Source organism: Cicer arietinum, chromosome 3 (assembly GCF_000331145.2).
Source record: "Cicer arietinum cultivar CDC Frontier isolate Library 1 chromosome 3, Cicar.CDCFrontier_v2.0, whole genome shotgun sequence".
In the NCBI taxonomy this organism is placed as follows: Eukaryota; Viridiplantae; Streptophyta; class Magnoliopsida; order Fabales; family Fabaceae; genus Cicer; species Cicer arietinum.
In genome coordinates, this window is record NC_021162.2 from 74,800,575 (window position 1) to 74,816,671 (window position 16,097).

Consider the following 16,097-nt stretch of genomic DNA (forward strand, 5'->3'; position numbering starts at 1 on the left):
CTTTGATGGTATTACATTACAAAAGTAACACCATAGATAGGCACCCAAAATCTATCTACATGCTACCCATTTTTGAAAAGGAATACCATAATAATTTATGGGGCCTTTTTTATATATATAAACCTGATTTGGCAAGGGGACCACTCATACCTTTAAATTGGACTGAGTAAAATACTTGGTATGCGATGGAACCATCATTATTAACAACCAACCACTAAAATATATATAAGGTAGGGAATAAATATATTTTACTTATTTATTTATTTTTAAATTAATATGAGAAGAGAATAACTCTTCCTGCCGGCAACTTGGCCAATACCTACCAACACTATTAATGTATCAATTCTATCCCTCATCAGTCTTAACGAATACATAACATGTTCTATAAAATATTAAGAAATAATTACAAAATTTAATTTGATTTACTCTCGGTGTACTTTTTCTATATACATGCATTTATTCACATTTTACTATGTAAATACTTTCAGAAATATTTTATAAAAACAATGGATCTCATAATTGTAGGTAAAGCTATGATACATTATAAAGTAATTTAATTGAAGGTAAATTTAACTGCACTACATAACACTGGAGGAACTCAATTTCTTTTTCTATTTTCTATTAATATAAGGAAACTAACTAAAGCTAGGACAATAACTCAATTTCTTTTTCCATTTTCTTTCTATTAATATAAGGAAGTTAGCCAAACATAGCACAACATGAATGAGACGGGACAAAAACTTTATGTAAGTTAATAAATGTAAACTCCAATCCTCATTGATTTATATTTAGTGCACTGACTCCTTGGCACCGTTTTGAATTTCAACCGTGGCACCGTTATGAATCTTAATGGTGTGTTTGATTGAAAGTAACTCAAGAAGAAGGGAAGTTATATTTTTAAGTTTTTAGGTTTGATTTAACTTTTAAAAAGAAAAAAATTTAAAATTATGAATTACATCAAAAACCACACTCACGATACTATTCAAATTCGTCTTGATTTTATATGAAAAAATATATTTTGATTAGATGGATATTTTCTCCAAATTAAAACTCAAAAACGAGAACAAATTTGGAATATTGATATTCAGCTGCACTCAAATTTACTCCACTAATAATATTATTGTCATTTTTAAATTTTATATATATGTACATATTTAATATATTTAATATTTTTTAAATATTAAAAATTATAATATTTTTTATATATAAAATATGCTTTTAATATTTTTAATTATTATATTAATTAAAACTAATACGAATTTTAAATTTATTATTTTATTTATAAAAATAAATGTCGGTGCAAATGGAGAAATCAAACGTCATTGAGAGCAAGATGAAATCTAAACTTTATACCCGATAAAAAAAAAGTTTGGTGCGAGGTAGAGGTAGAGAAGACAACACCTGCCCTCTGACTCGTTGTCATCTCTAATCAAAATCTTTTTTATATCTCATTTTAATCTTTCTTTATTTTTGAGACATTTAGAGGAGAGGAGAAGGATCATATATAACTAAAAAACTATTAAAAGTATATCTTCTCTCTTTAAACTAAATACAAAATTATTTTTATCTCCCCTCTTAAACAAACTTATATTCAGTTTCCCCTCTGATTTTCTCTTCCCTATGATTCGTTGAACAAAAACATACCTTAAATTTACCATTAAAACATATAAAATTATTTTTACTATTGTATGATTTGAATAGTCTAATCTTATACTACCAACTACTCTTATTTATTATATAAATTTAATAGTCAATATAGTTTAAAATTGATTTTGTTACTATAATCCAATCTCATTTTAATGACCGTGATTGTTTAGTGTGTATACGCGTGATTTTTAGATCCTTCCGGATTTAGGTTTGGGGTAGTAACTATCTCCTATAGTTTAATAACTCAAATGAGAGATATTAAATTAACGACTAAATCGTTTAAGTTGATATTGTATAATTTTAGCCGTTCAATCTCATATTAACCGTCCAATCTCATTAACAACTATGCTTAACGTGATTTTTCCACAATTTAATCCAAATCCCACGGTTACCTTATTTAGTCAATTTTGATTTATCTATTCACTCACATAGCATGTAAAGCAAAGCATCAAGGAAAGAAACCAAAAACTAATCGAATTCGCAATCCTTCGAAACCAACCTTTTTTTTTTCTTTCCTTCTTCATCCAACAAAATATCGTAAAACACGCATTGTCTATATACACACATATATATTATTTAAGCAAGCATGGAAAGCAAAGCATTATGCTTAAGCCGACACATAAAGAAAAGCATTTAACCGTTAAACAAATTAAGGTAAAGGGAACTATATTTGAAATTGAATTTGGAAATCCAATCCTCCACATTTGAAGAGAAAAAAAATAAAAAATGTATAGGATAAGATCTGAAAGAAACGGTAAAAAAAAAAACTATATAGATTGAATCACATACATTCAATTATTCATTCAATCAGGAATACGACAACACAATACACATACACCAACACGCTGGGCTGGCATACACAGCTGGACAGAACGCGTAATAACGTTAATAATAATATTAATAATTTTATTTGATACTAATGAAAATGATAATAATAAAAGAAAAAAAGTGATTTTAATTATATTTCTTTATAATCGTAATTATATTTTATTTTTAACATAAAATTTATATATCCAGAAAATATTAGGATATAGTTTTGCAGTAACATCCAATTGATCACCGATTAAAATCCAAAAACTATCTACAATTTTACTTGAGGAGTATAATCCCGTTTTCTACATTGAGTTCAAATAAACACAGTCATAAAATGATTATATTAGTATTACAAAAATTAATAAAAATTATTTACTTTACCAATTTTTTTAAGTATAGCAATTATGAAATCATATAATATAAACAATCTTAATATTAATAAGATTAATTAACAAGTAATAGCACAGTATATTGATAAAAAGAGCCACAAATCACAACGGTGACCAATAAATAAATGGATTAACATCCAATCTTATCATAATGTATAAAAATGCACAAGCAAACACAATAATTAATAATATTTTTTACCAAAAAGAAAAAATAAAAAAATAAGAACAATTAAAAATTTAACTCCTGCACCTCGTAATAGCACTGCATCCACGAGTGTAAGGGTTGGCCTGAGCACCGGGTCGGCAATTGTAGTAAGAAGCACCGCGACGAGAACAGGGGACAGTGTTCCTCTGAAGCGCACCATAGCTGATGTACTTAGTTGTTGCTAAAATGCGCCGATTGATTTCGTTATCGAACTCAAACTCTTCTTCACCTTGTTGTAACATGCAATCAGCGATTGAACCTTCGCAGATTGTTTTAGTTTGGTGAATCCATTCCATTCCAAGTTGTTCTAATCCTCCTGCATCCACTACTGTCGGTGATGAACTCAACATCACCATCATAAGGGTAACACAAATCAAGATGAAGAATCGAGAAAGTGAATTCAAGTTTGAAGCCATTGATTTTGGTGAATCTTTGTGAAGTTTTTGAAATGAAAATTATGAATGGTTGGTTTTTTGGTTTTGCAAGAGAATGGGTTAATAAAGGATCGAGAGAGCATTAACTTCATGTTTAAAAGGTTTATGTTTCAACAATGACACTCGAGTTCATTTTATTTACGGAAATGCCATTTTCTTACCATTTGGACAGTTGTATTTTGAACCTAACTTGGGGTTAGATACGTTTCACTGTTTACTTTTTGCTTTCAGTGTCAATTTAATTATCAACGCATTTTAAAAGGACAAAAGGAAGACTTAAGTATAGCTTTAAATGTTTGTTAAAACAAAAATAGAGTAAACCACGTTTTTTCCTTTTTTTTCTTGAGTAAACCACGTTTTTTCCACTATTTCATTAAAAGAGAACTGATTTTTGTGCTTTTTTATTTATTTATTTTTATTTTTATGTTTAATACAATGTGATTCGGTTTTTGTGTATGTATTTTGGAGGTATGAGTTAGTAGTAAAAGATAAAAAACCCTAGAGATAAATTTATTAGCATTATATATGATGTTTATATTTTAATGTTCGAATAACATAACTGTTGTTGTTGTTTTTTTTTTTTTTTTTTTGTGATAATTGTAATTAAAAAGGGTAGGGATTATTTTATAAGTCCATATCAGGGGATCTTAGTAGTTTATTATTTATGAAATTATCCCTAAATTACAATTATCACAAAAAAGGGTAGGGATAATTGTAATTAAAACTAGTATTATATTTACTATGGAGGGACATTTTATTTTAGACTTGAGAAATAAAGTCTGGACTTTTGACTTTTTAAAATGCATTTCCTTTTCTTTAAAAAGCTTCTTCCACCCACCCTCCACTTTACACAATAACAAATGGATATGTTCATGTAAATAATTTTATAATTTAGATGTGATTAGTGGTCTTATAGAGATATTGCTAGAAACCTAAAAATATATTATTTTATCTGATTAATAATATATTCAATCAAGTCACAAATATAAATATAAATCAATATTTGATTTCAAATTTAGATTAAATATATTTTAATTTTTATCTATATTTGTGATTAAAATGAGTATTTATTTGTAAAACTAAAATTGTTTTCCGATCCAAGCCTTTTTAGCAAGTGACTAGCGGTTTGATATCTTACTTTGGCGCATAGAAAAATTTAATTAGGAGAAGATAAATTCACTTTGATTATTCTATAGATATTAATTATTGTTAAATGAAGATAGATAATTCATAATTAATAAGATGATTATAAAATAATAAACACTTGAATGATAACCGATGGGATGGATCAAAGTCCATTACGGATTAATGTCGCAGACATATTTCTAAGTTCCTTTTTTGGAATTAACTCCTAAGGATGCTTTATTCACTTTTTAAAGGGTATATTAGATTGGATTCTTTAATGTACTGTTTATTGACATGTTCAATTAGTTAGCCAACTACAAAATAATTTATTGACCTTTTCTGAATTGATTGAAATTTTTTTATCATCAAGTTGGGTAAAAAAAAAAAACTTTTAAAAAAGAAGTGTTAAAAAGGGAAATTGATCCGCCATAATTTCATTTTGTACAACAGCCTGAATTTCATAATTTGAACTTTCATGTGTATGTTTGATATTTATTTAAATAAAAAAATAACGAAGGCAAAACGTGTGGAGCATTAAAAATAATTTTATACTTTTCTCGGGACGGTAGTAATATTGGTTTTTATTTTTTGTTTAGATTCTCTTTGTTGCGTTTGTTAAATAGAGAAAGCTTCTTGTATAGTTTCATTCTGCCAGGTTGACTTTTGTCTTCCTGAGTTTGTTTTCCTTTTACACATGGAGTAGTTGTTAAACACAACAACATGCAAAAGATTAGTTTTTGATGATATTAGTTTTATATTCACTCTGAGTTTTAAGTGTGATAAATATACTACTTTTCATTAATTAGTATATTTAGGGTACTTGTCTATTTAACCCAAAAAAATTATGACCTGCCAACTCAATCCATTGGTGATATGATTATGTAAAATTATCAAGTACGACTTCAACTTAAATTTAAATGAAATTGATCACTTCGAATATTGAGTTTGATCAAAATCTATCCAACTCAATGAAATAGTTCTCTACCCGTTCAAGTAATCAATCTCTTGTCAAAACACAAAATTTCTGATGAGTATGCTTCCATTTTGTAACTCATAAATGAATTGTGGCCTAGACTGTAGATCACCTTTATAGTTGATCCACTCACTTTGAATAGTGTTTATAAAGATATGAAACTCTAACAAAGATCAACAATAGTTGTCAGAACAATTTTCTTGATCTTTTATGTTAAGACAAATGACTTAATTAAAGTCAATTCGATAAAAATAAATAAAAACAAATGTATCTTTTAAAATTTAATTTATTAAATTAACATGAATCAAGTCACATTCCCAAACAAGATAGAAAAATCTGTTAACTTATATTTCCGAATAGGCAGAGAAAACAGTGAAAAAAGATGCGGGATATTCTGTCGGGTGCCATTGAGATAAGACTTTTGTTAGATATAGGGACAATTAACCTTTAGTTTTGGGAGTTAGAGGATTAAGGAGAAAAAAGAGAGAGGAGGGGCGTTGAAGTGGAGGGGACCCATATTTACGTAGTATCTCTCTGGACGGTGTTTACGCGTTCCAACATCCAAAGCTTCTCCTAATTCCAGCTGCCAACTGGTGAAATCATCAAACAAATGCAATTACTAACTTATTTTTCTTATCTTATTAAAAATATAATAATTTGAGGAAAGCGTCCGCTCTATCTAACAAACTACGCAATGACACAAACGTCTAATAACTTTTTATATCATTTTTTAATCACCAAACTTTGATTTATTATACATTGGGACTGGGTCGGCGGCCAAATTTTAGAACTTCTTAAATCCTACAGTGTCTCAATTCAACTAAGTCTCACATTCCAAAAGAAATATAGTTTGTTTATGGCTAATATATATTGACTCAAAATATGTAATCTTGTAAAAGCAAATGATGTTAATTATAAACTATAGGGATCTATTTAAAAGAAAAAGGTCAAATACAGTATGTCTTCAATTTCTACATCACTCAAGATTTTGAAACAAAACTAAAATGCTTAAACAACTAAAGTTTTGGAATTAAGGTATTAGTAGTATTCAATAATTTTCTAGGAGCAACTCATCCTAATATATGCAGAAAGATTTTGAGAAGAAAAAACCTATATTCATATCAGAGGAAAATTAGAATGCAGCAAACCAATCTCAAATTGACTTTCAGAAATTTGGTATAAACCCGCTGAACAAGTCTTAATGTCTTATTTAGTCGAACAAATATCACTAATCTTGCAGGAAATCCTGATATTCAAATGTAAAATAATTTATTAGCTACTTCCTTATCCTTCTGAATGGGTTTGGTGGCTGGTTAGTGGTCCGAGACTAGTTCTCTTGCCTCCATATAGTCAACCAAACTAGCTGGCAAAAGATGCAGCAGAAACATGAGATATGGCATATAATATATATTTTTGAGCAACCAAAGAAATGCTAATATTTTATTCCAGTTCATCTGTGTTTCATTTGTCCATAATAGACGAGTACACTTTTGACCATTAGATCAAGTAGGATCAACGCTGTTGCCAAAAAAAAAAAAATAAGATCAAGTAGGACCACCGATTCTATTGTTTGTCTACATTATATCTTTTTTTCACACTATCTTCAATCTTTCATCCATGAGACAGCAATAGCCTTTGTAAGCAGTTAAATTCCAAAAACAACGCCGAGAAACCAGTAATAGATTCCACTTCCAGAATCTGCAAAACCCCACTCCCAATTGAGTCCATTTCTGCACTATACCACCAAAAAACGATTTTTTCGCTCTTAAATTCTAACTTTATAGCACAACACTAACACATGATTGTGATGTGAGTCTGAAACCAAATAACAACTGAAAACACAATGTTTCATGCTTAATTTTCTTTTCTAAATTCAAAAAATAAACTATAAAAATAGAATATTTCTGGTTTCAGAAAACAATTCTAAATCATCAGCAACAAGCTTTCTTGAATTCTCCAATTGGGTCTTCAGAACCAGTGACAATAATCAATAGGCATTTGTTTTTCTTTACTTTATACCCTTTTTTAAGTGAAACTGGGAAGATTTGTCAACTATAAAGAGAACTTGTTTTTGTTGGTTTTACGTGTTAGTTTGTTATTACTTTTAGTGCCATGGATTAATCAGGTGAGTGTTTGCTGCAACTTGCACATCGCAGCATGAAACATCCAAGACAAATGAATCAAATTCATTCCCTCGTAATCACCAATGGCTACCTCCTTCACCAACCGAATACTTCAAACCATAAAAAATGGATGCCTGACACTTCTCTCCACTGCCCCCATTTTGCAGCCCATGGACGAAAGATTCAAGAGGGTGTGATAAAAGATATAGCGTGGACAGACTATAATAGAATCCTGGTCCTACTTGATCTAATGGTCAAAAGTGAATTGGCCTATCATGGACTAGTTTAATAGCGGTCCATGTTAAAAGTCACCCTTTTTGGAAGTTTGAATCAATTTTTAGTTTTACATTTTCAAAATATTGAATAGTTTTCCACTAGTAAAACAAAGACTATTATTCTCATGGAATACCTTTAACTATCAATAAGAACCAAAGGCAAAGTCCTCCAAACAATATTTTTTCTGTATATAAATTTAAAGATGAAATGTAAATTAATAAGTTCAAAATTTCCTATTTAGACTCTTCAATGCAATTCAAGTGAGTGTACTTTGTAATCAATTTTGTGGTGCATGGATAAGGGAAGATGCATATGATACAGAGATACGACAATATTATATTTGGCAAGAGAAATTTAATATTGATATAGACACCCATGTAATTGCAAAAGGAAGAATCATACTTCTAAATGGTACTTAAGGAACATTTAAATAAACAAATTAATTAAGGATTTATTCATTGAACTATTTTGAGTTTAATTTGGGTACCTAAAGAAATAAGTTGGAAACAAACTATTTATAAGTGTATCCAAAAACCAATTTTAGTGCTTGTATTATTAGATGTGCCAAATAAGTTATAACCGAGATCTTCAAAATGCTCCCCTAATTACATAGCATGTGCCAAGTACAAGAAAATGAACAATACATGGTTATTCAATAATTTGAAATTCTAGATGATGGGCTACTGACCACAATCAGAAAGCTTCAAGAGACAAATCATTTTATGAGAATCAGCCAGAGCACTTACCAAGATAAAGAGCCATTACAATGGAATTCCTCTGAATTATTGCTCGTCATAGTATGGCGGTGTTGGCTGAATGTACTGCTCATCCTCATCTGTATCATCATCGTCATCCTCTTCAGCATCTACCCAGTTACTAGGATGATGTTGTGAAACCACTGCAACATTATTTGGCAACACATCAAGATAAATGCATAAATTATATCAGTCACTGATGGAACACTAAGAGCTTTATGCAAGCTCATTAACCAGCCTGGATAACTAACCTTGAGGATCTTGTACATGATCATTTTCAGTTGGTTGGCGGCTAGATACCAGTCAAGGTAAACCGGTAAAGATTTAATCCAACAACTATGTCAAACATAGTCCCAACAAAACCTTCTAGTTAAATTGCAGGGATAAAAAATAGGACACATGATAAAACAAAGACTCAAGGACACAACCAATTTTTAAAATTACAAGACATAACACAACTACAATCCAACATATACGATTATTATAAAATTAACACAATCCAAATTTACATCAAAAGATAAAATTGATATTTTAAAAAGGATTTAAATTTCAAAGGATACAAACCATCAATGTAAAACTGTTCTACACCGGCATCCAATCAAATCCATTATTTTGCCACATCACCCCACTTTTGTAAGGATATTTTGAAATTTGTGGTATGGCATGGAAAAATAGTGGTTTCTCATTGGATGACAATGTAAAATATGTCCATTAAACTCTTTTACAAACAAATGACAAGTAATCATAAAATGCTACAATTTAGGAAGTTTTGAAGAGACCAAAACTGTATAAATAATATATTGAAGTGTCCATACATCCTATACCTTTTTTGACGGCCACATTAACAATGCAGTTAGCAAGTGCTTTAAATGAAAGGAATTCAAAAATGAAACATTTATAATCCAAATAAAAGGCTTCATTTTTATGATCTGGTTTGAGCAAGCATACATTGTAACTGCTCTATAAGAGTTTGACCAGAAAACAAATGGTAAGAAATGTGGCATTTGCTAGAAATGATAACATATTGAGGCAAACAGTAACATCAAGGATACAAACTGGAATCAATGGGATTATTTCCTGCAACTGAATTTCCTCTTGAAATTCGCACTGTACTAATCCTTTGAATTTCTATTTGTTCATTATCATTCAAAGTTGTTTCTTCTTGTGCTTGCCTTTCTTCCAAAGCACTAAGATTTTTAACTGCAGTTGCTGCAAAATGGAAATGCTGTTGAGAATTTAGATCAATGCTAAATTATACAGCTCAATATTGAAACTACCTGAGAGGTCTGACCAAATACGGGTGTGGTCAGATGGAAGCTCAGATGCATTCGTTCTGCAGTTCTCTTGCTGCAAGGGAGATTCATTTCTTTCTCCAGTTCGAGCATGCGTTCTGTTAGGCACGACTAGAGGTTCTGATGTAGCACCTTCATGAAGCTGAGATGTTAACATGGTTGCTAGTACAAGGGTAGCATCAAAATTTGAGTGGGACCCATCTTCCAAACCAAATTTAGGTGCCATGAGAATTGGCCTGCTTGCAACACACAATGTCATTGAAGAATAAAGATTAACAAGTAACAAGACATCATAACTATTAAATACAGCAACAAAACAATCAAACATTATCTTGCAAAAAAACCCTCGTCAATGGGAACATTTGCATCTCTGCAAGTCTGCAACATTAAGCTTACTTGCTTATTTTCTTTTTATCACCCAAAATCCAGTTCCATACAACATTTCATGCATACTATACTACTTGGACCTTATGGGTAACATCTTCTATCTCTCTGTCACTTTCAATAATGGACCCAAGGTACTCATGATTTGAGATTTGTGGTATTGTTTGTTCTCCAATTTTCAGCTCTATGTTAACATTTATTTGTCTGTCCTTTCCTAAATTTGCACTCAATATATTTTGTTTTACTTCTACTTAGGTGAAAACCATGTACTAAGGTTTGTCTTCATAACCCTAACTTCTCATTTATATCTTCTCTCAACTATCCAATTAAAACTATGTCATCCACAACATACATATATTGTGAACCATTAATAGGATATGTTTGATAAGCATGTATGGAAAGAAGATAAAGATAGGGCTCACGTTCGTCTTACTCGCCAGTTTTCTCAAAATGTAAATGGATATCAATCTCACAGCCCTCACAAAATGAAAGAAATGCCTGCAGTTTGATGATAACACGTCGGGTACATTCATAAAAGGAAATTAGCATTAGATTGAGAGAAATAAATAAATCAAAGAATAAGAGACATTATGGAAGATGACATGATAAAAATCCAAATATCAGCTGACTGCAATCTCTGTCAAAGTTGTTAAACTTTCTACCGCAACCAAATTCATTTGTACCTTCAGTTCTTTTACACTGAAAGTCACATCTACTGGGTCCCCGGTATGATCATACTGCAAAAATTCCTCTTTAGGGTCTATCCACAGTTGGGTGTGTAGCAGTGAATCATTGTCTGCCATGAAAATTGTGTACATATAAATATACTGCCAATGGAGAAACTAAGAAAAGCATCTTCATTACCTTTGGTTGGGTCAATATAACTACGAAGTTCAACAGCCTTTCCACCAATTTCATTTGCAGAATCAGGAGGTAAAGAAGCAGGTTCTGTTGCAATGATAGTGATTTCTTGAAGAGATGACTGAAAATTAGCAAGTAACCTGTTCAGATCTCGAGGTCTCACTACAAAGTTGCTGGGAAATTTTTGCCTATCAAGGGACAAGTGTTGTATGTCAGGTTCAACATTGCAAGTAATCCAATAGGTTTTTCTCATACCTGCAGTTGATAAATAAAAAATTGTTTTTAATTCACAATCAGGCAAAACACACACAAACATATAGTGTTGAGTGGTGATAAAATAGAAGCTTAGATGATAGAAATGCTTAACATCATTTACATAGTAACCACCAGTATTACTAGACACCCCAGTCCAGGTATGGTTTAACATTCCCTTAACCTTGAGTTCATTTTAAGAAAAAATTTGCTACTACACACAGTTTTAAAACTTTCATATGCAACAGATTTCAAACTTGCCAGACCGTGTTACATTGAGTCATGGGCTTCAATAGATCCCTAGGAAGCTTACCAAAATATTGGATCTCACTATGACATGTCATACAATACCAATCTAAAAATAAATGTATTACACCTAGCCCACTTAGAAAAAGGGCCATATTATCGGAATCTAAATTCTACAGGCAGGTTGAATTCCATAAGGCTATGTTTGGGAGTTTAGGAGGGGAGGGGATGGTTTTGAAAAAAGGAAGGAGGAAATGGAAGAAATGAGAGTTTTGGGAGGGGAGGGTTTTAGGGAGTTTGTTTTTCTTCTTAATACAAAATCCCCCTAATTTGGGGGAACTCAAAAAATGTATTGGAGGAGGATTTTGAAGGGATTAGATAAATTCTTCAAATCATTTCAATGTTGTTATAATACTCTAAAAATTAAAAATATATGAATCATAAACATTCTCTTATCATTCTCTATAGATTCACATAAGATGGAAAGTTTCTCTCTATTTCCCTCTATTATCCTCGCCCAAAGCCCTCCCCTCCCTTCTAAACTCGCAAACAAAGCCTAACAGGTTACAAAGTAGGAAGGGTCACAAGCTTCAATTCAAAAACAAACTACACAATCAAGCTTGGTAAAAAAGACAAGTAAATGGTTAGCCTCCCATGATGTGATACTATAATATTTACATTACTGGCCAACTATTAGAGATTGTGAACTTAAGGCCAGTTTGGATTGGCTTACTTGAGCTTACCTATTGGCATAAACACTTGTGAAACTATTTGGGAGAGCTCATAAGTTGTTTTCAAAGTATTTCCATAAGCTTTCCAGGATAATTTATGAAAACAACTTATAACTTATATGAAAGCAGATTGACTTTGTTTTATCTTTTATAGAAAATTTGAAATAGCTTATACACTAGCACTTATATGACAGGTGTTTAACTAAGTTGTTTATCCATAAAAGGCTCTATTAAACTAAGCAACTTACCACTGTAGCAATCTAGAATCCACTGAACTTTGGGAGCATCTGGATCAGGCATTTTCACAGTCAAATGATCAATATTTGCAATAGGTGTCCTAAGAACAGAACAAACAGCCTAATCAAAGTATATTAGTGACAAATTTTCACTTGCAAACCCCGTTTAAAATGGAGTAACTAAACTGACAAAAGACCATTCTAACCTTCAGAAGCACACTACATTGTAGAGGAGTACTTGAAACTTTGAAGACGTCAAAGAAGCTAGGTTTGAAAGTAATGGATTGATATGCAGATCGTGATGAATTGATAGTGTGGAAAAGAAGCTGTAACGAATCAAAAGCAAAACAAAAAAAAGTTATTGCAAGTCAGCAATAAATATTCCAATGTTTTCTCTGAAATACAAGTTAATGAAATTATGCTTCCAAATCCCTAATTCAAATTGATACAAAAAAATATGCAAAAGACGATAAATAGACAAGTCTATCGCAATAAGTAAAGTAGCACCATAAGAAATCGTAATTTCAGTATTCTCAAGATGGTTCAGCTTTTCATTGAATGAAATTTAGAGTGGGAAATTGCAGAGTGAGAGTGTAAATGTTAGCGTTACCTGAGAGGAAGAGGCTTGAATAGCGAGCTCGTTGCCGATACGTGCGAGGCACGTGATGCATCGTGCAAAGGTTTTCAGAGAGTTATCGCTCAACGTTAACTCCATTCTATTCTACGCTGATGACACGCGAGATTGGAACGGAACTCTCGTGGCGGGAAGAAGAAGAAGGGGGAAATTATGGTTACGCATTCGGATACCAATTTTAATCTCTACCGTTCATTACTTTTTTTTTTCAAAAATAAAAAGTCTTGCTTTTTCCCTTTTCTTTTTCCATTTTTCTAAAGATTTAATTTGTATCCCCAATCAACTAAATGTAATAATGTAAATACTTCTAATGTTATTTTATAAATAATTGTGATGTATTTGTTCATTTTTACACTAACAACTAAATGTTTTTTCACTACCTCTTATGTCATTTACAACATTTTTTTTTACTTAAACTATTTACAACATTAATGACACTTTTAATTTTGATAAAAAAAACTTAGTGTATCTTTAATCCACGATTTACTTTATGGATATTTAGATTAATATGTTTTAATATATTTTTATTTAATAACTTAATAAATATGTTCTCCAATTCAACACTTCAAAATTATTATTCACTTCCAATTTTAAATCATATACATTAAATCAATTTTAAAAAGTACTTCTTTGAGTATTTAGGCATTAAACATTTTTTTTAAATAAAATTATATTGTTTATAAAGATACTTTGAATCCATAATATAAAATAAGATTACATTACACAAAATAAGATTATATTACAAGCTTTGTAGAAAATCTATTTATCAAACACATCAATACAAATAAAAGAATAAGTCATAGTAGTCATCACATGATCCTTAAATAAAATTCTATTTCTCACTAACCACAAGCTCCATACCAAATCTACCCAAATTAAATGTCTTACCCTTTTGCCATACCTCCTCCGTACATTAAGCACTTAAAGTGATTCCTAATAGATATCCAAGACTTGGTGGCACACTTGATACATTTGTACGTGTAAATCTCTTTTAAGACCACTTCAAGAATGGGAATTTTGAGCATCCAATACTTAGTGGCATCCTTTTTTTCTTTTGCCCCTCACATAATAATAATAATAGTTTAAAATTCCATACATCGCATCTAAAATATTACTATGTGCGCGTAAGAACTATATATACCCACGTAACCTTTTTTCATAAAGTTAAAAATGATCTTCAATGGTCGTGAGTTTACAGCAAAACCTTACTTTAATTACCAACCAAAAGTTTACGACAATGAACGCAAAATTAAAATAAATATTAGTAACAATGGCTAATATAATTCCGTTACCAATTACCAACTAACTAGTAAATTACTACAAAAGAAAGTTAGTTATGGAAGTTGCAATTCAGCTTATAGATATATAATGCTTCACATGACTGAACAAGCATTAGGATTTTCATCACTGAATAATTCAAATGAACTTGACCGGCGTGATGATGTAGTAGTATAAGTATAAGACTCCGAGTCAGAATCATTACTTTGATGCGCACAAGCGTACGAATACGGTTGTGAAGACGTATAATACGATGCACGCATGGAAGGAGGATAAGCCGTGTGAAAGCTTCCACCACACACCGTAGGAGGAGGAGGAGATGCCGGTGCGTGAGCGTGATGATAATGCGGTGGGTATTGATTCCGTGGTGGACTCTCATTTGGTGGTGGGCCCATAAATGATACTGATCCTGGACCTGGCCCATAACCATGCATCTGATTCCAATCACCGGATTGTTCGAAAGTAACATTTACACCATCATTCCCTTTTTGCCCCTTATAATAACTATTATTCCTTTTGCCTCCACAATCGTTTGCCGCATCGAATGTAACTTTTTTCTCTGCAACCGGTAACTGGTTACCGGCTGGTAAAGTCACCACATGTCTCACCTCCGGCTTTACTTCATGAAATTGTACACAGCCTCTACCGGTTGGCCATCCTTCACCAAATTTTGCAACGTTATTAGTATTGCAATTGCTATTACCACCCCCACCAACACCACCACCACCTTCGGTTCTTGGTATGTCTTGAAGAACAACCTTAACGGTTTCTTTTTCGTTGCCGTCGCTTTGGTTTCCTTCATCGCTGCTGTCTTGGTCGCTTTGTTTCTCAATGTTGCTTTGATTAGTGCTGTTCTCTGGTTTTGGTTTCTTCTTTTTCTTCTTCTTTTTCTTTTTCTTTTTTATTGGTTCTGTTTGATCTGGCCATAACTCCGCGCGTTTCCCCGTTTGTGTTAGTATCTTAATTAATATATCGCTTTCCACGTTTCCCATTACTACCACTTTTTGTTGCTTCAAATCAATTGTTGTGTGATAGACACCTGAATTAACGAAATTATTAACAAGAATCGTCAAAACATAAAACAAACTAAATAAATTAAAAATATAATTCATCAATCAAAAATATGTTTTATGAACACCCGATTATCTCACTTCAAATTATACTTAATTTAGTTGAATAAATAATTAATTTAAATCATATTAATCATTTATTCAACTAAATGAATTATATTCTTAATATAATTAACCATATGTCGCACATGTACAGAAAAATAAAGGTCTCATATAGTCTTAATGAATTACCATCTATGCTTTGGAGAACTTTTTTGACTTTCCTCATGCAACCTTGACAATGAATGGAGACTTTTAAGACACAGCTCTGATAAAAACAGAGGATTAAGAGAGTTAGAAGTAATTAAAGAGATGAGTAAAACGGTGTTAATTA

General features: G+C 31.4%; 3 protein-coding genes across 3 annotated transcripts in view; all 3 read right to left on the reverse strand.

The window, feature by feature from the left end:
- Nucleotides 1-2,908: 2,908 nt before the first annotated feature.
- LOC101498375 (protein RALF-like 33) lies at nucleotides 2,909-3,560 on the reverse strand. Its single transcript, XM_004494540.4, has one exon. The coding sequence runs from the start codon at nucleotides 3,468-3,470 to the stop codon at nucleotides 3,087-3,089; it is 384 nt and encodes a 127-aa protein (XP_004494597.1). The 5' UTR covers nucleotides 3,471-3,560; the 3' UTR covers nucleotides 2,909-3,086.
- Nucleotides 3,561-8,731: 5,171 nt separating this feature from the next.
- On the reverse strand, nucleotides 8,732-13,636 carry LOC101498716 (uncharacterized). Its single transcript, XM_004494543.4, has 10 exons — nucleotides 13,353-13,636; nucleotides 12,949-13,068; nucleotides 12,755-12,863; nucleotides 11,281-11,532; nucleotides 11,100-11,212; nucleotides 10,850-10,914; nucleotides 10,018-10,268; nucleotides 9,793-9,949; nucleotides 8,992-9,032; nucleotides 8,732-8,883 (listed from the first exon to the last, which is right to left on the reverse strand). Exons 1-10 carry the CDS (start codon nucleotides 13,455-13,457, stop codon nucleotides 8,768-8,770), a joined length of 1,329 nt encoding a protein of 442 aa, XP_004494600.1. The 5' UTR covers nucleotides 13,458-13,636; the 3' UTR covers nucleotides 8,732-8,767.
- A 439-nt stretch (nucleotides 13,637-14,075) lies between these two features.
- The window catches only part of LOC101499471 (uncharacterized), a 2,520-nt gene continuing 498 nt past the window's right edge, over nucleotides 14,076-16,097 (reverse strand). The window contains exons 2-3 of the mRNA XM_004494544.4: nucleotides 15,956-16,031; nucleotides 14,076-15,693 (exon numbers count right to left, since the gene is read on the reverse strand). Coding sequence (XP_004494601.1) covers nucleotides 14,750-15,693; nucleotides 15,956-16,031 — 1,020 coding nt within the window. The 3' untranslated portion in view covers nucleotides 14,076-14,749. The remainder of the gene's footprint in view (nucleotides 15,694-15,955; nucleotides 16,032-16,097) is intronic.

What these genes read in the sequence shown, in the direction of transcription:
- LOC101498375 (XM_004494540.4), bottom strand. Translation starts at nt 3,470, where the DNA reads ATGGCTTCAAACTTGAATTCACTTTCTCGATTCTTCATCTTGATTTGT.
- LOC101498716 (XM_004494543.4), bottom strand. Translation starts at nt 13,457, where the DNA reads ATGGAGTTAACGTTGAGCGATAACTCTCTGAAAACCTTTGCACGATGC. An exon ending in TCAGTGTAAAAGAACTGAAG is followed by an intron (nt 10,915 to 11,099) that starts GTACAAATGAAT and finishes ATCAAACTGCAG; the next exon opens with GCATTTCTTTCATTTTGTGA. An exon ending in TCATGTACAAGATCCTCAAG is followed by an intron (nt 8,884 to 8,991) that starts GTTAGTTATCCA and finishes ATAATGTTGCAG; the next exon opens with TGGTTTCACAACATCATCCT.